Source organism: Mastigoproctus giganteus, chromosome 11, assembly GCF_048544385.1.
Source record: "Mastigoproctus giganteus isolate SK-2022 chromosome 11, ASM4854438v1, whole genome shotgun sequence".
Lineage (NCBI taxonomy): Eukaryota > Metazoa > Arthropoda > Arachnida > Uropygi > Thelyphonidae > Mastigoproctus > Mastigoproctus giganteus.
Window position 1 is genome coordinate 86,926,554 of NC_143585.1, and position 24,135 is coordinate 86,950,688.

General features: G+C 35.6%; 1 protein-coding gene across 2 annotated transcripts in view; it reads right to left on the reverse strand.

Annotated features, from left to right (window-relative positions):
- Nucleotides 1-24,135, reverse strand: part of 5PtaseI (inositol polyphosphate-5-phosphatase A) — a 400,034-nt gene that overhangs the window by 295,552 nt on the left and 80,347 nt on the right. For both annotated transcript variants that reach the window (XM_090385500.1, XM_090385499.1), the window contains exon 4: nt 7,584-7,671. In XM_090385500.1, coding sequence (XP_090241626.1) covers nt 7,584-7,671 — 88 coding nt within the window. The remainder of the gene's footprint in view (nt 1-7,583; nt 7,672-24,135) is intronic.

The window sequence follows — 24,135 nt, forward strand, 5'->3', positions numbered from 1 at the left end:
AAAACACTAATAAAATAATAATATAAACCTACAAAAAAGTGCAATGTAATGAAATTTATTTAAGAATTAACAAAATACCAATAATTATTACACAGTTATTACTAAATGCAAAGAATAATTTATATTCTTTTGTACAAAATAGCATAAAAGTGCGAAACTATGAAGGGATATCAAAAAATTTCGCACCCTTACCTAAAACAATAGCTCTAGAAAGGTGACACTTCACAGGAACTTTAATCCTTTTCTGTGTACTCTCCATGTATAGTAGCACATTTCTCGCATCTGTGGATCAGTTGTTTAATGCCTTGATCATAGAAGTCCATACTTTTTGCCTGAAACCACGATTCCACTTCATTGATGACTTCCTGAGACGAATCAAAGCGGCGTCCATGCAATGGGTTCTTCATTTCTCGAAACAAGAAGTCTGATGGTGTTAGGTCAGAAGAATAGGGTGGGTGCTGCAGCAGTTCGAAGGCTGCACTGGGCAACAAAGTTAGTGGTGGCAGAGGCCGTGTGATACAGTGCATTGTCTGACAGAAGAGATACACCTTTGGTTAACATTAAACGCCTTTTCACCTTCAAAACATTGCGTAACTTTTTCAAAAGATTTCTGTAGTATTCTCCGGTAAGTGTGGAACCACAAGGTAGGTAATATGTCAAGATAATCCCTTTTCTGTCCCAAAACAACAGACAACATTACCTTCTTCGTAGATAGAGTGGTCTTTGCCTTTTTGGGAGGTAGGGAGGAGGTGTGCTTTCACTGCTTTGACATGTTTTTTGTTTTTGTTTGTTATTTGGTTTTTAGGAGCATTAGCAACTAAGGCCATATTGCTCCGGGATATGCGGTGGTCATTCCCTGACCTTTCTGCATCCTCCGTATTTGGTGATGACGGGCTCGAACCCCAGTCTAATCAAGAAGCGTGTGCTACGCACTGCTGCTCCTTCCCACCTGGCTATGGAGGTGCACTTTGACATGTCTTTAGTCTCTGGATCATACTGGTATGCCCAACATTCATCATTTGTCACCAACTGATTGAAAAAGTTCTCAACATCCGCATTACACAAATCCAACAGTTAATGACAACATTGCATTCGACTGTGCTTCTGCAAAGGTGTCAGCAATCTTGGAACTCATCATGCAGAGACCTTAGACATGTGCAGATGGTCATGTAAAATGCTCAGACTCATAACTAATTCCCACTGCATTTGCAATGAAATGAATTGTGACACGCCTGTCACTCAGCACAAGCTGCTCAAACTTTGAAACTGTCTCACTGTCTGTGGATGTTGATGACCTTCCTTCTCTTGGCTCATCAAAGACACTTGTACAACCTCAATGGACTCCCAGTGTCAAAGGATGGACAATTCTGCCCATACACAGCTTTCATTTCTTCATCAATTTCCTAAACTTTCTTGCCCTGCAAATGCAGGAACTTGATCACTGCTTGATACTCCATTTTGTCAACCATAGCATCCTTAATCAGATACCAGGCTCCAACCTCTGGTGTACAATCACCTATAGAAATGAAATTTCACATGTTAGTTATTGAATATGTAGACAACTTATATTAAAAATGGCACCTTCCTACTGATGTTTTATCTAGGTTGGGGTACAAATTTTTTGACATCCCTTCATATTTTGTACTACATGCACAAAATAGTTATTTTTGTTATTTTGGTTTTTTTTAGGAACATTAGCAACTAAGGCCATATAGCTCTGGGGATATGTGGTGGTCATTCCCTGACCTTTCCACATCCTCCGAATCTGGAGATCATGGGCTCGAACCCCGGCCTAATCAAGAAGCGTGAGTTACGTACTGCTGCTCCTGCCCACCTGGCTATGGAGGCGCCCACAAAATAGTCTGGTAAGTTGTACCTGAGCCTACCACAATAGAAAGTCAATGCCTTCCTATTTAAAAGGCATCATGACATAATTTTCTAGTGTGCTGAAAGAACTATGCATGAAAGAGGGTGAAATATCAGAGTGATATTTCACCCTGATATTTCAATCTGAAATTAACTTGAAAAGCAAGAATAAAGTGTGGTCCATGACAGGAAAGGCAAAGCTTCTGTAGTGCTAAACAGTACTAGTACAATTCTTTGCTCAATAGATACCAGAATTTTGCTTATTAGAGGCCTGAACTTTGTTTATCTTCCAATTTTCAAGGGTGAATCGATATTTATTTTTATGTGTTTGTTATAGTAAGGTTAGTATTAGAATGGCCAAATGATGCTAAGAGTCACTGGCTGACACATTCTTTATGTGATGCAATTTATTTTCTATACATGGTACAATGTTATAACAGAGTAAAAACAAAAGAGCAGTGGGCTACTTTTATGTTATGCCATAACAGGTAAGGTATTTCATACAAAAATATGACAGTGGTGTGGTCTCTGGTATCACTGTTGTATTTATTTATTTAAAAAAAAAAAAAGATTTCCTAGGTGTGGCACAATAGAGATCAGGAAAAATATTCTATGCTAGACAGAGGTGGCCATATGATGTGACCAATGGTGGTTCCATCATGCTGTTTGTACATCTATTTTATTATTAATTATTAACAATTATTAAATATATTATTTAATGCTAATGTTTGTATATACATTATTTTATTATTAATTATTAACAATTATTAAATACAGTTGATTCTGGTTATTTGGGCCACCGGTTAATTGGGGCAAATCTTAAAAAAAACAGAATCCAATCGAGAAAATAGCCAGGGTTTACTTCGCTTAATTGGGACAGCATGCCATTTAATCAGGGCAGGAGACTGCAGCACTGGAGATTACCCTATGATTGTCTCCAACGGTACCACGTGGTTCGTTCGAAATTCTGGAGATCACAACAATAAAAACAATTAGCAGTCACCTGTTTATTGGGCTTTTCTGTTAGTGAAATTATCATAAACGGACAGTAAACTCGATCTTACTGAATTTGCGATTATACCAACAGCTGGAATTCTGTGGGTTATTATGGTGAAATGTGTTTGCACTTCCATGAAATCTTCAATCATATAAAAAAATTAATTTTCAGATCTCTTCATTCCTATTTTTAAAGCTTTGTAACTTGTTACTCCGTTCTCACTTGCGCGTATTGTGTTACTTGCAATTTGTGTGTGTGCCGTGTTCTTTGTTATTGATTTCTTATCTTTTTACTGTTTTAAATTTTAACCCTCACCCACAAATGTCAGTGAACAGAAATGTCAACTAGTTCATATGTACATATTACAGTACGTATTAATTTTCCAATTATCACGTATATTCTTCCGATTTTCACGTATCATTTAATTTTTTAATTGGTAACGTAATAAAGGGTAAATTTCTGCTTAATATATCTTTGCTTTTATAGCCTGTGGATAATATTCCTCCTATTTTCGCTAATTAGAATCGCTGTTTAATAGAATTAAAATTCAATTCACAAACGTGATCACAATGACCGGCGTTTACTGCACATCGTATCGTGAACGGTACTTTACTATGTTGAGTTCGTCGTAATGTGATTTGATTGTACAGTGAACCAATTGAAAAGGGGAGTACATTGTATTTTTAACTATTTATTTGAAACTTCGGATAATTGGGGCAGCCGCTTAATCGGGCCAAAATGCACTAGTCCCGACGTGTCCCAAATAACCGGAATGGACTGTATATTATTTAATGCTAATGTTTTATATACATTATTTTATTAATTATTAAATTGATTATAAAAATATATTTTAATAAATATGAAGAAAATATTTGACTGTAGACAATCATATATCCTTTTACCTGCATATTGTCTACTTGACTGAGAAGATTAAACTTTTCTCCTAAATGTTGCTTTGGGTTTCTAGAACAGAACTAGGAGCTAAACCACAGACCTAGATGAATCCTTTACAGGTGTGTGGTTTTGTGAATTCTTACATAGTTGCAGCTGCATGGTTTGAAAGAGCTTCCTTATCGATCTTCCAGACTAAACTTCGGACTCTACAAAGGAATTTCTTACTGGCTTTAACTAGACCCCGCAGAACATTATCAATTTCTTCTCTGCAGGTCACTTCTAGATCTCTCCCCATTTGATTTAAACATAATCTATCAGAGGTTGTGAAAGAATATTCCATATGATTTTGATGGAATCATAATTAACACATCGACAGACCAAAAATCTGAAAAGGCAGAGTCTTCAACTTCTCACTGGTAGGTAGCAAAATATATGGAATGAATGCAAAAAGGGACTAACTACAAAACAATTTATTCCTATTATCACCCTTAGCAATAAATCCATATTTAAGTGGTTCAATACTGACTTTTATATGGGTATGGCTCTTTTAACAAGGAACTTATATACTTTAACCCTTGTCAAATGGCTTCACATGTTTTATTTTTGTCCTATATATGAGGATCTCAGAAATCAGAAATTGTTTCAGGGCAAGAATATAATTTCCTTGAAGAATATATAATTTTCCAATAGTTCCAAGCCTTTTCAAGGGTTGTTTTTGAAAGAGGAAAGTCTTCTGGCAGTAAATAATGCTACTTAATTGCTTTGTCAACTGTTTTATTTCAGGTACACATCTGTGACTCTGAGGACTGCATACTACTGCTTCCAGAGATTTAAGAGCTTTGCATTGGACTCTGTTTAAGATCCAACAGTGTGTAGAATTATTCTTCAATTTTAAAAATGGATATTGTTTAATTATTTGACATTTTTATTGATTCACTGTTTGCTGTTAGTTCCCCCCCCCCTTTATTTATGCTGCCAGTTTATGCTCCCTGGTTTACCACACCAGAATTTGCAGGCACTGTCAAGTCAGTCTCCGTATGAGCTCTGAGGGCACCACTGAGGTTTAGTCTTATCTTCTGAACAATGTAGAATTCTTTTTAGTCCATTTAAGACAGTATGTGCATAGCTGTATCCTGTTATTTATGGCATGAACAGGTACTAAGAAGCAGCCTTCCTGATGATCACTACTTGCCGATAGAAAAGTGGCCAAAAACAAGTCATCAACAACACACGCTGACAAGCAAAGCACTACTCATTTCTGGGCATTTTACAGGATCACATATCAACACAGTGTATTGTGACAGTGTATTGTTACATTCACAAAAAAAGGCATGCCAATTGCATAATGCTAAAAAGTGCCACAATGCCAGGGTATGGTCCGCAGGTACGATGCGGACCATACCCTGGCGACACCACTGTCTGTGACCCACAACATTGTCAGTGTACATGAAGCATTCACAGACATAATCATAGAAGCTACTAGGCTTTTCATACCAACTAAGAAAATACCATTCAAAGCTTAGACCAAAATAGATGGCAGATAAACTAAAGAAACATGTAGCAGAGAAGTAAAATGCATGGGATGCATATAAATTATCAGGTGATACAGAAGCCTTTTGTAGTTATATATATAAACTACTCTGCAATCATCATCACAAAGAAGGCCAGGCATGCCAAGGCAGATTATGAGAAATCTTTGGAAAAGGAAGTAAAGACTTCTTTACCTATGTAAACACTAGAAGGAGGGGGGGTTTGAACCAACATTGGCCCAGTAGATATTGATGGTTTTAATGTTGACGATCCTGCTCAGAGTGCTGAAAAACTGTATGGGTATTTTGCATATACATTCATACATGAGGAATTCTTTAGGGAAGTAGATGACTGAAGTTTATAAAACTCTCACAAGGAGCTAAATGATTTTTTAATGAGAGAGCAAAAAATTGGAAGAGAAATTGAAGTTAAACACAAAAAAGGCACCTGGGGTTGATGTAACTATCCAATTATATTAAGGGAGGAAGCAAAAGAAGTATGCAAACCTTTAGATATAATTATGAGAGCATATTTGGATTCAGGGAAGACCCCTGTGTAGTAGATGTGCAAATATATCTCCAATTTGAAAATACTAGAGATATGCAAATATATCTCCAATTTGTAAAGGGAAACCAAAGAGTGACATGCATAATTATAGATCTACTAGCTTAACTTCTGTCCCAGGGGAAATAATGGAGTCACTGGTTGAAGAAGTAATGTTGAACTTCTTCCAAGTATATGTTGATATCATATACTTGGATTTCAGGAAAGCTAATGATACTGTTGCATATAAAAGACTGCTGTACAAACTATAGCAGTCTTGCATTAAGGGCAAGTTACTAATAGTGATAAAAGGACAGTTGAGTGGGAGAAGACTGCACTTGGGTATTAATGGACACTGCTCTTCATGAACTAATGTTATTAGTGTCCACAAGGTTTGATACTGGACCACTGTTGTTTTCTGTATTTTATATATCACATATATCAGGCTTAATGTCTAAGTGTGTAGATGATTTAAAAGTTGGTAGGGTGGTCAGTAACCAGTAATGAAGGTATACTGCTGCAACAAGATCTAGAAAAAATTAGACAGATGGGCTGAGGAATGGCAATTGAAGTGTAACATTGACAAATGGAAAGTACTGCACATGAGTAGCAGTAATCCCAGAGTAATGTACCAACTGAGTACTACACTCAGGATAATGAAAAGGACCTGCGGATAATTGTGCAGTTGGATATGAAGCTCTCTGACCAGTGCAGAGGCTGACAAGACAGCTTATGGGGTTTTGTGAATGATACACAGAAATTCTGCTAGCAGGATAAGGAGGCGATTATTCCATTGTACAAGGCAATGGTCAGGTCACATTTTAAGTACTGCATTCAGGTCTGGAGGCCTCATTTGAGGAAGGATATAGACACCTGCTGGAACAGGAACAGAGAATGGCAACAAGATTGGTGAGAGGAACAAAAGGGTGCTCTTACTAAGAAAGGCTAGAGTTCTGCAAATTGCAGCATCTGGAGACTAGGCACCTGTGAGGTAATCTGATTGAGGTGTTTAAGGCTTTGAATGGCTTGAGAAAACTAAATGCTGATGGGATTCTTGCTCTTGCTCAGACTATGCACACGAGGGGCACATAAATTAAAATTGAGGAAGGATGGTTGCAGAATAGATGTGCAGAAGTTTGCCTTCAGCCAACAGGTGGTTCAGTTTCCATCTGTTGTTGTGGAAGTGGAAAGTTTGAATAAATCCAAGGAAGAACTAGGCAAACTATTGGAGTGGATGGATAGATGAAATGCAAATTGCTTTTCAGGCTGATGCTGCATAAGCTTGCTTTACTCCATTTGCCACTACTAATATTAATACTGCCCTGTTAATGATGACACAACAGATATCATCTAAAAAATTGACAGGAAGGTGTCTGTGACTTAAGGAATAGTCACAGCTTTGGTACACCTCTGTAGAAACTACTTCATTTTCATAACATTATCCAAAGATCAGATGTATGTCAGCATACTCATGGGATTACTGATTGCCAAGGGAAGAGTGAGAACAAACAGCAGCTGCAACGACTTCACTAAACAGAATGCTTTATATTGCCATAATGCAAAAATGGCACAGTAGGTGACATCAGGCATTTATGAAGCATGTTGGTAATCCAAGGTCATATTCCAAAGAAATTTAAGTAACTCAGAAAACACCCTGTATAACTAAAATAGGATATAAACAGAAAAAAATAATCAGAGTCTTTTATGGTGTACTAAGGAATCAAATAAAAGTAATTTTATTCAAAATACTTACTGTAAACTTTTCTGTGCATGTGAAGTCTTCATCTAGGTATACTCGTACCTGACCAAAGTTTAATAATTCCTCACTTGCCATTAACATCCTGAAAATTAATTGCAATATTGAACATACTTCCTAATATGCATGAGCAACTATTATGCTTCAGCTATTGAGAATAAGACCTAGATATTGATATTTAGCAGTTTCATTGTAAACCAAATGATCTCGTTCCATAATCAAACAAAAAAAAAAAAAAAAAAAAAAAAAAAGAGAAAATTATTTTTTTTCATAGTTTTCATAGTCTTCTTTTTTTTTTTTTTTTTTTTGTTTGATTATGGGATGAGGTCATTTGGTTTACAATGAAACTGCTAAATATCAATATCTAGGTCTTATTCTCAATATTGTAAGAAGGATATTATGTGGAAGCATAAATATTACATGCAGGAAATACTAAATAAACACAAAATAAACCATATTTAGTTTATTTCTATACTTACAAAAAGTATATATAGTCACCAACACTAAATACAACTAGTTGATAAATATAACACTAAATAGGTTTCTGCATTCTCTATGGAATCCTCTCATTATGCTAAAAAACGGAAGTAAGCTTTCATACTTCATACAACATTATTTTCTATGTAACTGTTACTAACAGCTGGACAAAAATAATCTATTTCTTGGAGGGGGAGATAGCTTTCTCTGTAACCCATTCCATCTTGTTTGCTTTCTAAACAACAAACAATTCTGACTTAAGGTAACTCCATTAATGGGAGTGGTAAACTAGCACCGACATAGTTAGGGTAGCATGTTTTCATGGATGCATGAATGTCCCAGTTTTCTAAAAATTTTAAATGTAATGGTTACCCATTAGTTTTATCAATCCCCATTTGCAGGAATTAATTTTCAATATCAAACTAGATCTGTCTACCATATGTGATTTTATAAAAAGCATTTTTATTTCTAACACCACAGAAACCACTCAGACATATAAGTTCACCAAGAATTGATGCTAAGAAAATAAGCATAAGAGCTGGATATATATTTTGCTTCCTTCTCTTCCATCTATAAGCTGTCTTAGTGGTGCATCTGCTATGCTGTGCAATTTTGAAGATTGCCATCCTGTGAACTGAGCTAAAAGGAAGAATTCTAAGTGGATGGTGGAGAGACAACAGCAATGTGTGGTGGGACAATTTGTCATGCAATCTACATCTACATTCGCTCAAGGCTGTAATGTTATTTTCATTACTAGTTAGAAAAAACTTCTGAGTTAAGTTTATACCAAGAAATTGATCAAGAATTAATTTTTGATGTGTTGTGGCATTTTTTTTTTTTTTTGTGAAAGAATGGCTGCTCAAATTTATTAAAAAATCACCATTAAATGAGGCATACTATAATGTTATGCACAGTGTGCTTTTCTTATTCATTAAGCAATAACTAAAAACTGAATGTTCTGAAAGCTTGATAATATAGGCACTGGGTGAACAAAATGCTTAAATTACATGAAGAAAAATTTGTTCCCTTAAGTGCTTACAAAATTTTAACTGATCAGAATTCAAGGTGAAGAAATAATACAATTTAAAAATTAAAATTCAATATGTATATAAAATGACTTGTGAATACCTACAAAATTAAGCTGAACTATCCAACAAATTCAAACTAATGAAATTTTAAAAATGCAAGCCACTTTGAGAGAAAGTATGAAATATGTGCAAAAATTCCACTGATATGGAATTTCAAATTGATAACTTATTAGTTTTTTTTTCTTGCAAATTTCATTTTAGAAAGAGAGGAATGATGACTAGCTTAAGGTATCTTGTTACAATTAGTGGACTTCTTTTTTTTTTGTCTTACCAAAATTTGTATTTCACAAGCAGACCTAGGAAAATGAAACATTAACTGGCTTTTTTTTGCCATTCCAACATGTAAGGGAAACAGGGAATGGAAAGAATATTTCTGGAAACACTGGTATTGAGTTTTCAAATTTTATTTCAGAAGAATCTATAATTCATTTAAAAGGATTCTATAATTTATAAATACTACCAATTAGACTAAAAACTATTTATATATTCTTGAAAATGTTTATTTTCCTGTAATATAGTTTTAACACACTATATTAATTAAAGTATGTGTTCAGAGTGCCTTATCTTGTCAACGTTCATTGGTCTGATGGGATAAACTGTCCAGATGTAAAAACTGTTAATAGGACTTTGTTATGTAAATTTAACATACATTTAATGTGTAAAGATTTTTTTATTTATCAAAATATGATTAAAGCAGAAAGAAGTCAGATAAACTATGATTGGATAAAATCTTCAGCTCCAAATTTATTTTATATGTTAAACCACATTTTCTGCTTTATAAATATTTTTTCATTTTTAAAGAATATATTAAATGAACATGGTGAAGTTATCATTGTCCTGTTTTTTGTTTTTGATCAATAAAGATTTTTTATTGATCAAAATAAGATTAAAGCAGAAAGAAGTCAGATAAACTATGATTGGATAAAATCTTCAGCTCCCAATTTATTTTATCGCAATACTGCTTGATTATTCCTCAAATATATTATATAATGCAAAATTATTTTATGATAGGTTAAACCACATTTTCTGCTTTATAAATATTTTTTCATTTTTAAAGAATATATTAAATGAACATGGTGAAGTTCTCATTGTCCTGTTTTTTGTTTTAAATTATCTTGAAATTATGCCTTAAAACACACCACATTAATTAAACATATGTTTAAAAATGAGTTTAAAACTCATTTCTAAACTCCATTTTAAATTAACTCAAGTTTAAAATTTCGTGCTGTACACTCTCTCTCTCTCTCTCTTGGAAAAATAATCAATCTGGCTTTATTTATTTATTTATTATTTATTTTTTTTTCAAAATAAACTGATTCCATCTACATTGACAATTTGTTTTGGTTTGTACACCTTGTTTATTTTTACAAGGAATCATCAAGTTTCAAGTGATGAGTTATCATCAGCTGTGTAACCAAGAAAAGAGCCATATGAAGGGGATTTAGTTACAAATGGTTATGTATTTATAAGCAAACAGATAGAAATTGGGGCAATGTAAATCGAAGAACCTGTAAAAGCAACCTGTTTGTGGACCAGTGGCCAAAACAGAAGAAAATATATGAGTACAATTGGCACATGCCTATGTTCCAATCTTCTGTAATGTATTCAAGTTTTGACAAGTTGTCACGATCCCTTCACCTCCCAGGTACAAAGTTTTCAGTGTCCAAACATCCTTGAGACAATATTGTTAGGCAAAGATAGTTAAAAAAAAATTTAATTACTGACAGGATGATTAAGTATAGTGACAAACACAAGAAATAGGTGGGCTCTATTTGTACTGTTTGCACGTGAGGATAAAGTAAACCCTCACTAATCTGTGTTAATTGGGGGAGAGGTCATCTGGATTAAGCAATAATCCAAATTAGTAAAGCAAAAGATAGCCTTAAAAGAAAAAAAAATTTAGAAAGAAAATAAATGGAAAATTTAATAAATAAAATATAGGTAGTGCTGATGAAAAAAAAAAAAAAAAAAAAAAATAGCACTGTAGAACCTTTATTTAAAAACTATAAAAAGCCAATACTGTATATTTATCCATCAATAGATGGATAATTGGAGTGTTTTTATACATTATCAGGTGGCACTGGCATAGCATTCCAATCCACTTGTTCAATTTCTGAGTACCACTTAAATACAGCTTCTTCCAGCACACTTCTTTTGGCTTTTTTAATGTCTGTCTATGTGACAAACTTCATTTATCACTCCCCACATCGAATTTTAAAGCAAATGTCTTTTTAGATTCTTTTGTTTTTTAATATTTGACACAGTCTGTTGGCCAATACCAAATTCTTCAGCAATTTTTTTTCCATGAATATCATTTTCAAGTAGTTCTATCACTTTAAGCTTGTTAATGAAAGTAATGTGTTTGCTTTTTATTCCACTTTGCAATTCTTTAGAACTCATAATTATATAAAATATGTTAACTTATTAGCATTAGCAGAGGCATATGATGCAAGAAAGCAAGCTTATACAGCATCAACCAAAAAAAAAAAAAAAAAAACCTTCCCATTTCACCCATTCAGTCACTCCAAATGTTTGTCTAGTTCAGCCTTAAATTTATTTAAGCTATCAACTTCCATAACAACAGATGAAAGTATGTTCCAGCAATCGACTACCTGCTGGCTAAAGTCAAACTTCCGCACAACTATTCTACAACTGTCTTTCCTCAATTTCAATCTATGCCCATTCAGGTTCTTAATCTGAGCAATCTTTGTAAGTGCACCCCTTTGTTCCTCTCACCAATCTTGTTGCCCTTCTCTGTACTCGTTCTAGCAATTCTACATCCTTTCTAAAATGAGGCCTCCAGAACTGTATACAGTACTCAAGGGGTAGCCTGACCACTGCCTTATAGAAAGGAATAATCACTTCCTTGTCTCAGTTAGCAAAATTCCTATATATCATTGACAAAACTCCATCACCTGCTCTGGCCACCAGTCTGCACTGCTCAGAGAACTTAATATCTGACTACACAATTACCTCCAGTTCTTTTTCATTCTGGACCTCGCCGAGTGTAGTACCACACAGTTGGTACATTTCTTTTGGGTTACTGCTGCACATATGGAGTACTTTGCATTTGTCAACGTTAAACTTCAGTTGACACTTCTCAGCCCATCTGCCTGACTTTTCTAGATCCTGTTGCAGTAGCATACTATCTTTACTGTCATTAACAACTCTGCCAACCTTTGTATCATCTGCAAACTTGGACATTAAGCCTAATATACCTTAATCGATATCACTCATACACAAAACAACAATGGGCCCAGCACTGAACCCTGAGGGAGTCAGCTAATAGCATTAGTCACATAGTGCAGTTTCCATTGGTTACCACTCTCTGTCGTTTCCCACTCAACCATCCCTTTATCCACTGCAGTAACTTGCCCTTAATGCCATACCACTTCAATTGGTACAGCAGTCTTCCATGTGCAACAGTATCAAAAGCTTTCCTGAAATCCAAGTATATGATATCAAAATTATTTTTCGCATCCAGCTCCTTTGTGACCACATCATAGTATCCAATCAAATTAGTCAGACAAGACTTCCCCTTAACAAACTCATGCTGTATCTGAGCTATTACTGCTGTCTTGTCTAGGCAATAGTGTATCACCTCTTTAATCGGTGACTCCATTATTTAATCCAAAACAGAAGTTAAAATAACAGGTCTATAATTATTTGTTTTACCCTTTGAACCCCCTTTGTGAATTGGAGATACATTTGCACATCTTCAGTCCATGGGGACTCTCATAATTATGGCTAAGGGTTTGCTTACTTCCCTTGCTGCCTCCATTATAACTGGATAGATTCCATCTGCCCCAGGTACCTTTTTTATGTTTAATTTTAACAATTTCTCCTCCACTTTGCTCTCTGTTATTACAAAATCACTTAGCTCTCTGTTAGAGTTTGATAAACTTCTGGCATTCCCCTCCCTGAATAAATCCTCATGTGTGAATGTAGATGCAAAATACTCATTCAGTTTATCAGCTACTTAAGCAGGATCATCAACAGTTGAACCATCTATGTTAAGTGGACCAATCTGATTCATTCCCTTTCTTCTAGAGTTTACATAAGTCATCATCATCATCAGCCATTTTCAATCCACTGCAGGATGAAGGCCTCTCCAGCAACTTTCCAGTTCCTTCTGTTTTGAGCACTGGCCATCCATTTACTACTCAAAAACTCATGAATTTCATCTATCCATCTCCACCTTTGTCTTCCAGGTTTTCTTCTAGCTCCTCTTTTACATAAGTAAAGAACTCTTTGCTGTTTTTCTTTGCATCCTTTGCCAAAGATTTCTCGTAATCTGCTTCACTTGTCGAACCTCCTTTGTGACTTGATTACAGACTAGCTTATATCTGCCGTAGGCTTCTGTGTCGACTGATAATTTATATGCATCCCATGCATTTTTCTTCTCTGCCATGAGTCTCATTAATTCATCCGACATCCATTTAGGCCTGAACCTTGAACAGTATTTCTTTGTTTGTATGAAAAGCCTAGTAGCCTCCAAGATTAAGTTCCTGAAGGCTTCCCATTTAGAATTCTCCATTGGTAACATCATTAGTTGATCCCACTGTATAGAATTTAAAAACTGTCTGAGACCGCTCTAGTCACCTTTACGAAAACAAAAACCCTTCCCTTTACCCTTGATGGTAGTTACATCTTTAAGTAAATCCCACATCAGTACACTGTGATCACTGTCACCTAGTGGTTCCTTTATTTGCAAATTCTTAATGCATGAATAATCACTGCTGATAATCAGATGAAGGGTATTACTCCCTTTGGTTGTCTCTCGAACATGTTGCTGTAGAAAACAATCCTCCAATAAATCCACAAAAGTCTTTCTAGCATGCAAGTAACCGACCAGGTACACCCTTTCATGGCAACGGTCTTCCCCTGTGGTGGTGCCGTCTTTCAGCAGGATAATGCTTCAAAACTACAGGGCCCTGTGAATGGATCTGATCGAGGTGTTTAATTTGGGGCTTTGAATGGATTGAATAAACTGAATGCTGATGGAATCCTTTCTGTTGCTCAGATATATATGTATAAAGTATACAAATGAAGCAATAACATCCATCTGATTCAGAGTCAACAATGATACTGAACAACATGCAAGAGAATGTAATGTTCCGTCTCTCTCTCTGCACACTAAGAGTGACTCATATGCCTTCCTAACTCCCATGTACTCAAGTATGAACAGAATTTTTCATATTTTGATCCATATTAACTGTAACCGGATTAGCGAGGGTTTACTGCATTTGGGGAATTTTTGGAATTGGTGAAATCAAAAACATGGTTCCATATTATATAAAAATAATTTTTTTTTTTTTTTTTTTTTTTTGAGACCAAGTGTAGCCTGTGCGGACGTAGCTTTTTGCCGCTCCTGGAACAGAGAAGTTTTTCTGATTTATTTTCTGTTTTATTAGCTTAAATTGGCATATTAACTTATTTTCTAGAGTAACTTTATATTCCTATTTACGATACTTAGTTTAAAGTAACTTAGATAGAGATTTTATAGGTATTACTTAGTATCGGTAACGGTATCAAATCCACGTGTTTACCGTTCGTATATTGCCGCCATTGTTACGAGATATAAAATATCTCGAACTAGATAGCATAAGCTTAATATAGTATAGTATAGTATAGAACATAATATTGCCAATTAATCAGTAAAATCTATTAATCTTGTTGAACTTCATTGTTAATTAAATTGTACTTTTAACTATACATATAACGACTTAGGTTACGTAACATAAATAATTAGTAAAAATAAATAATTAATACTTAACTTGATACGGAAGTTATATAAAGGGATTTCGTAGATAACACTCGATACTGAAACATAAACATAGAGTTATAATTGTGTTGAGATATAGGTTTAGGGTTTTAATTTTGTACTGAAATTGAGATTTTATTGAAATTAAATCGAAATCATGACTCTGACCAGAGCAGCAAAGCAAAAGGCTCAAGCTAATGGGAGTGCTGTGGCTCAGGGGACAACTGAGGGGGGCAGTTGCCCTCTGAATCACAGCCTATTAAAATGCACTAATTGCTTGATGTTTGTGGAGCAGTCAGGTACGGGACATGATACTGCCATGGGGGATGTCTTTGTGTGTGCGCGATGCAGGGAGTGTAAGGAAATCAGGCGACAACTCAGCATTGTTATGGGCCTCTCGAACATGTTGCTGTAGAAAAGAACAGGGTGGATGCCCTCAAAGCATTAAAAGTGAGGGATCCATCAAGCTCTCAGCTGCCCACACCAATGCCAGAGCTTACACTTGGTCATCGCGCAACACAGCGGCAGCCTCCAAGGCAGAATGCGCTGGTCCCAAAGGAACTAGTAGTTGTTGGTGACTCTATTGTCAGGGAAACAGGAAACTTGCTTTGTAAAAAGGATAGGTGGAACAGGACCAGGATATGTCTGCCAGGGGCAAAGGTTGATGACGTTGTAGAGTGGATATCATCTTTTAAGGGCACAAAAGGTGATATAGTTGTACAGGTTGATACTAATGATATTAAGAGTAAGAGACAGGCGGAATTACTTAACAAGTACAGGTCACTGTTGAAAAAAAGCCGTGAATTAGGGTTGAATTTGAAAGTGTCTGCAATTCTGGCCAGACACAATAGGAGGGAGTATATGATGAGAGCCCTGTCGATCAATTCGGCCCCTGGAAAGATTGTGCAAGGCTCAAGGGGTAGAATTTTTTTCAGCCTGGTCTGTGGTTGTTAACAGGAGAGACTGCTTCTACAGGGATGGGATACACTGAAATAGAAAGGGTGCAAGAATGCTTGCTGATGCTATCGAGGCAACGTTAGGTGGGTCGGGAAAACTGATAGATTGGGGGATACAAGGACTAATAGATTAACAGTAGCCACTGGCAGAGGTGAAAGTGATTGTTTCACTGCTTCTATTGGAATGAGCAGCAGCCTGGAAAATAAGATGCAGGATATTTCAGAGACTGCTGGGAATCATTGGGGTACAACTAAACACAAGGGTTGTGTTAGGGTAGCTAAGAAAAAGAACAGGTGCATGTATACTTGTGTGTACACCAATGCTAGGAGTTTAGTAAATAAATTTGATGAATTTGAAGTATTGCTCAAAACATCAAAAGCAGATATTTTTGGGATTTCAGAGACGTGGTGTCACACAGATATAAGGTATGCAGAACTGGAATTTGGGGAGTAAAATGTCTACAAAAAGGATAGACAGGATAGGAAGGGAGGAGGGGTTATGCTATTAGTTAAGAAATACATAAAATCCAAGGAAGTGAAGCCAGTCGACATCGTTGGACAGTGCAGTGTTGAGTCAGTTTGGTGTGACATAAGCATTGGGGGATCAAAATTGAGAGTAGGAGTGTGCTATAGGCCTAATGACTCTGATGAATATAATAACAAACTGTACGGGGAAATAGACTGGGCCAGTAAATCAGAGAGTCTTATAATGGGGGATTTTAATTTCCCAGATATTGACTGGAATTTGGGGGATGGTCACTCACACACTAGCAAGGCTTTTGTGGATTTATTGGATGATTCTTTTCTACATCAGCATGTTCAGAAGGCAACTAGAGGGAGTAATACTCTTGATTTGATTATCAGTAGTGATTCTTCATGCATTAAGAATCTGCAGATAAATGAACCACTAGGTGGCAGTGATCACAGTGTGCTCAAGTGGGATTTACTCAAAGAGGTAACTACCATTAGGGGTTAAGGGAAGGGTTTTTGCTTTCGTAAAGGCGACTACTATGGACTGAGACAGTATTTAAATTCTATACCAAATTCTAGACCAAATGATGATGTTACCAACAGCAAATTCAAAATGGGAAGCATTCAAAGAACTTATCTTGGAAGTTACTAGGCTTTGCATACCAACTAAGAAATATTGTTCAAGGTTTAGGCCTAAATGGATGTCAAATGAACTAATGAGACATATGGCAGAGAAGAAAAATGCATGGGATACATACAAATTAACATGTGACACAGAAGCCTATGATAGATACAAGTTGATCTGTAACCAAGTTACAAAGGAAGTTAGGAAGGTGAAGGCAGATTACAAGAAATCTTTGGCAAGGGATGCAAAGAAAAACAGCAGAGTTCTTTACTTGTGCAAACTCTAGAAGGAAGGGGACGAATCAGATTGGTCCACTTGATATCGATGGGTCAACTGTTGATGATCCTGCTCAGGTAGCTAACAAACCAAATGAATATTTTGCATCGACATTCAGCGAGGGGAATGCCAGAGGTGTATTCAACTCTGGTAGTAAGCTAGAGAATCTTGTAATAACTGAGAGTAAAGTGGAGGAGAAATTGTTGAAGATAAACACAAGAAAGGGCACCTGGGGTGGATGGGATCTATCCAGTTATATTAAAGGAGGCAGCAAAGGAAGTAAGCAAACCCTTAGCCATAATTATGAGAGCTTCCTTGGACTCAGGGGAGGTACCCATAGACTGGAGATGTGCAAATGTGACCCCAATTCACAAAGGAGGATCAAAGGCTGACACAAGTAATTATAGACCTGTGAGTTTAACTTCTGTTCCCGGAAAATTAATGGAGGCACTGGTTAATTTTTTTAGTTGTTGTTGTTATGGGCGTTTAATGGCGCATAAGCTACTATGGCTATAATGCGCCTGCACTGGTTAAAGAAGCACTGCAGGATCATCTAGACAAGACTTCAGTTATAGCTCGGACACAGCATGGTTTTGTTAAGGGGAAGTCTTGCCTGACCAATTTGATTGGATACTATGATGCAGTCACAAAAGAACTGGATGCAGGGAATAACTTTGATATTATATACTTGGATCTTAGAAAGGCTTTTGATACTGTTGCACATGGAAGACTGCTGCACAAATTGGTGCAGTGTGGCATTGGAGGCAAATTGCTGCTATGGATAAAGGGGTGGTTGAGGGGGAGAAGACAGAGAGTGGTATTCAATGGACACTGCTCATCGTGGACTAATATTATTAGTGGAGTCCCTCAGGGTTCAGTATTGGATCCATTATTGTTTTCTGTACTTATAAATGATATTGATGATGGTATACAAGCTTAATGTCCAAGTTTGCAGACGATACGAAGGTTGGCAGGGTTGTCAAGGACACTACTGACACTATGCTGCTGAACAGAATCTGGAAAGGTTGAGCAGATGGGCTGAGAGGTGGCAAATGAAATTTAACATTGACAAATGTAAAGTACTACATATGGGAAACAGCAACCCTGGAGCAACGTATCAACTCTGTGGTACTACACTGACAGTGGCAGAGAATGAAAGGGACCTGGGGGTGGGTGGTGGTGGTGCAGGCAGATATGAAGTTCTCTGAGCAGTGCAGACGGGCTGCAAGAGTAGCTCATGGTGTATTGTCAATGATATATAGGAATTTTTCTAGCAGGGATAAGGAGGTGATTTTCCCTTGTATAAGGCAATGGTCAGGCCACACCTAGAGTACTGTATACAGGCCTGGAGGCCTCATTTCAAGAAGGATGTAGAGCTGCTGGAACTAGTACAGAGAAGGGCAACAAGATTAGTGAATGGAACAAAGGGGTGCTCTTACAAAGAAAGGCTTAAGTTTTGTAAATTACAGTGTCTGGAGACTAGGCACTAGCAAGGTGGTCTGATAGAGGTGTATAAAGCCTTGAATGGTTTGAGCATGCTCAATGCTGATGGAATTTTTCCTCTTGCTCAGAATAATCACCTGAGAGGACATAAATTCAAATTGAGGAAAGACAGATGTAGGATAGACCTGCGGAAATTTGCCTTTAGCCAGCGGGTGGTTGGTTGGTGGAATAGACTTCCATCCCTTATCGTGGAAGTTGATAGCCTAAATAAGTTTAAGGCTCAGCTGGACAGGTATTTCGAACGAACAGAGGGGTGAAGTGGAAGTGGTTATTTTTTATTTATTTATTTTATTTTTGGCTGATGCTGCATAAGCTTGCTTTCTTGCATCAAATGCCTCTACTACTGATAATGCTAAAGTATATCTGTAGTCACAGAACTTTAATCATTAATTTTATGAATTTTATGAATTAATATTCATAAACACCATAAAAACTAATATTATTTATTTTGCATATGTTGTCTGTTAGCAGTATATTTTCTGAGTGACGACAATGATGTTTTGCTTTCAGCTATAGATTTTTCATTTCTATATAATTTTATGCACATGAGCTGTGGAAGACAGGATTAATACCAGAATTAAGATAATCCTGTGCTTATTTTTAGCACTGTGAATGCCAGGGGAAATCCTTGGTATAGCAGATAGTGATGAACATAATCAAAAGATTTCAATAGTCAGAAATAATCAAATGATGTAATTCAAATAGAATAATCGAATGATGTAATTCAAATGGAATAATCGAATGATGTAATTCAAATGGAATAATCAAATGAATCACTGATATGAACTTAATTGAAATAATTGATTATTACCTCTCAATTAAGCCCATCACTAACAACAGATAGAAAAATAATTATCTATCTCCTATAATTTATCCCTTCTTTTTAGCTGCATAATCCCTTGCATCACATCTGATATATCCCAATTTTTCTAATATTCAAATCTGGATACCTTACATGCACCTAATAGACATTTAAAAATACAGCCCTCATTAAATTCACTTACTCGGTGTTAGTTATCATTCCATTTTAATTATATTTTCTATAATCTAAAAATAGGTAAAGAGGTCAAAAATGGTTTATAATATTAGGGAATGAAACAAGTTTTGATTTATTACAATTTGTTGGTTTTGGTATAATAAAGGTTCTCATAGATCCACCATCCATTTGGATGGTGGATCTATGAGAACTGTAGAAAATTTAGTAAATATTGACAAATGAAAAATTTAGCAAATGTTGACAACCAGTTTAATTTTGGTTCTCAATGAAAAGTCTTACATAAAAAAATTTCAAGGTGATATATACACTTTATCAGTGATAATAATGACATTCATGTTATAGGCAAAGACCAATTATTATGACTACAAGATTAAAACTTTATTTGATATATTTTTCTTAAATTATAAGAGGAAACCTCATACCTTTTTAGTAAGACTGTGATTCTCTCGACACTCAATCATGAATGATTGTAATATGAATTATAATCGTGTATAGTCATAAACAAATCAAATTAAAATAGCTATTAATTAAAATCATCATGCCTTCAATTCTCATATCACGCCAAGCGAATCGGAAAGAGTTACAGAAAGATGGCGGCCACCAACCCCCAAAACACTAACCAACATTGGCATGCCACCATGAGAATTGAAAAACAATTGTCGCAAAAATCTAAAAACCATGAAACAAATAAATATCCATTAATTCACATACAATTTAAACTTTAAAATTGTTTTATAACTTCTTTTAAGAGACCAACTTATTCGGTTTGTTACTGTGTTCACAAGAAGTACAAAAGTGATTTGGTCTCCAAAAATTACGACAGAACAACAATATTATTATACAAAAAGTGGACAAGGGAGATACAGTTGTGGTCTTAAAATTGATTGTATAGGCAAACTTAGTAATATTATATCCGATCTACCTACCAGGTGGTAGAGAAAGCGGTGTTTGACAAGCTAATTAAACAATTTAATAGCAAGTTAACTGAGTTTAGAAAAAAAGACTATTTCGATGGCCATTTTAAAATCCCTTAAAGCTAGGACTAATGCATTACCAACTCTTTTCAGACAGGTTAAACTTCATAAAATAGGATACCCTATTAGACCTATCATTTCTTACAAAAACACAGCTTTTACATCGCTCGCGGCATACCTTTACAACGTTATTGAGTCTTTGCAGTTAACATTAAAATTTAGTCTAAAGAATTCGGAGATGTTATTTAACCAATTAAAAGAAAAAACGCTAAATGGAGCTGATGAATTATTCTCTTTAGATGCTGTTTCCTTGTACATGAATATACATGTAGAATATGCCCTTGATGCAATATGGGACCTTATCAATGATCAGGCAATTTGTTTAAACATGTCAAATTTACCTAGGAATGAAATATTTTATTGGATTAAATTTCTTGTACAAACCAATTATATTAATTTCCAAGATAAAATATACAAGCAGATATTCGGGTTACTGATGGGGGTTTAGCTTGAGTGGATTGGTTGCTGAAATTTATCTGAATAAGATCGAGCAGGTATACGTAACGCCACATCTCCCAAATATAACGTTTTACTTTATATTTGGGAGATGTCGTAACTAATATAATTTACTAATATAATATTAGATATCTTGATGATATCTTAATAATTACTAATAAACATAGTACAGAATGTCCTGGATACATTTAATAACATTCATAGTCGACTTAAGTTCACTCTAGAAATGGAAATCCCGCAAAACAAATCCATAAATTTTCTAAACTTTACTTTAACCAGGGTTAATGAAAACATATTTTTTAAAATTTATAGGAAGCCAATGAATACTGGGAAATTTTTGCACCGTTCGAGCTACCATCCTTTCATATATAAAAGGAGCATTATTTTTAATCAGTTTCATAATGCATATAGATACAGCTCTACTCAAGAATCCTTAACGGATGAGCTTACGGAACTGACAATAAGATTTTTAAATAGGGGTTATTCATTAGGTACCATTATGCAGATTAGTCAACAGGTGAATATAAATTGGAGACAGGTACAACAAATGACAGGGCGGATCATAAACATTTTATTAAAGTTCCGTATATACAGCATTGGTATAGACAATTTATTAACATATTTAAGAACACTGAATTTAAGATTGTTGCACAACCCACGAGTAAGCTCCATGCTGTCTTGAAACATACATAGAGCGTATGTGGTTCCTACCATGTAAGTTCACAATGTTGTTTACAATATTCCTGTAGCGGGTGAAATTCTGCTTATATTGGCTCAACCCAAAATTTACTTTCGGTAAGGATACAGCAGCATGTGGCACAGTTAGGGCAGGTAGGACAGGTTTGTTAGTTTGTTAGTTATTTGGTTTTTAGGAGCATTAGCAACTAAGGCCATATTGCTCCGGGATATGCGGTGGTCATTCCCTGACCTTTCCGCATCCTCTGTATTTGGTGGTGACAGGCTCGAACCCCGGTCTAATCAAGAAGAGTGTGCTAGACACTGCTGCTCCTTCCCACCTGGCTACAGAGGCGCCCGGTAGGACGGGTGCCTCTGAACTTGCGTTTCATGTAATCACTGATGGACATGTGTTCCTTTTTAATGAATCGAAAGTTTTTAATAAACAGCGGGAATATTTTAAATTATTAATTGCTGAAACATTATAAATGAGATTAAATGTTGACTAATAATATATGCAGACCTTATAATATTTCCGACTTGTGGACGCTTACACGCACATATGAATAGTAATTCATACATTGGTCTATATAAATAATCTCGTGTCAGGTTTCGATAATTTTTTTTATATAAAACAGGGGGGGGATATCATTCGCGAATCACTTTTGTACTTCTTGTGAACACGGTAATAAGCCGAATAAGTTGGTCTCTTAAACGATTTTAAAGTTTTAATTGTGTGTGAATTAATGGATTTTTATTTGTTTGGTGGTTTTTAGATTTTTTGTGACAATTGTTTTTCAATTCTCATGGTGGCATGCGATATTGGTTAGTTTTTTGGGGGTTGGTGGCCGCCGTCTTTCCGATTCGCTTGCCGTGATATGAGAATTGAAGGCATAATGATTTTAATTAATAGCTATTTTAATTTGATTTGTTTATGACTATGTGCATGGGGTAGATTCATATTATAATCATTCACGATTGAGTGTCGAGAGAATCACAGTCCTACTAAAAAGGTATAAGGTTTCCTCTTATAATTTAAGATTATAATAATAGGACTTACTGGGCTTCATAGTCCCTTTTGATTCAAATTAATTATTGATATATTTGTGCACTATATATAAATAATTCACAAGAAAAATAATTTCATTAAAAAAGCCTTGATGTAATATTTACATTGTTTTTATTTTTAAAGAAGTCTTCCAATGTCATTTGTTTCCAATTTATTTTAAGGTAAAATTTATGAGCAAAGTCTCTCATTTTACAGAGACAAAAATCAAAATTCAGGATCAATATCATTGGTTTTATAAAACAGTTTTTAAAGCAGTTTGTGCCTCTGCACTGAACACTTCATTAACTGGATACTCACTAATGTCCTTTTCTTTGTCATCTTCAAAAGCCTCTCTTTCTCTAACAGCTTCGAGAATGTCCTCATCTGTCGACATTTCAGCAGTCACATAAATCATCCATACAAGACAACCCAGTATCCAAGATACGCTTCTTTTAACACATTGTTAACAGAATATTGCCACCATTTTCTTCATTGACTTCCACGGGCTTTAGTCCTACCTTATTAAAACAGTTTTTGATGGTCTGTGAAGCGACCTTATTCCATGCCTCACACATGAATTGCATGGCATCAAGAAGAGCATCATGAATTGCATGGCATCAAGAAGAGCATCATGAATTGCATGGCATCAAGAAGAGCATCATGAATTGCATGGCATCAAGTTTTATAAAATGGCATTTCAAGCTTCTAATAACACCTTAATGCATAAGTGAGTAAGAACTTCTGTTCTCCAACTTATTTAATGCATAAGTAAGTTGGAGAACAGAAGTTGAGTTTGGTGGTAAAAATACAAGTTTGATGTTGGTTAGATTGAGAACAGGATGTGATCGGCAATTATCTAAAATCAGCAAAATTTTCCTATCTTTCTTTAAGCTCTTTGTCCCAGTAATGCACTTCTTCAAAAATGGATGATATCATCCAGGCTTTTTTTTTTTTTGTTAACTCTGTATATTACGGGAAGATTTTTAATGTTTTGAAAATATCTTGGATTTGCCTATTACAAAGGCTTACGGGGTAGAAATTTTTCAGCGTGGTCTGTGCTTACTAACAGGAGAGACTGCTTCTACAGGGATGGGATATACTTAAATTGTTATTGTTATTTGGTTTATTTTTAGGAGCATTAGCAACTAAGGCCATATTGATCCAGGGATATGCGGTCTT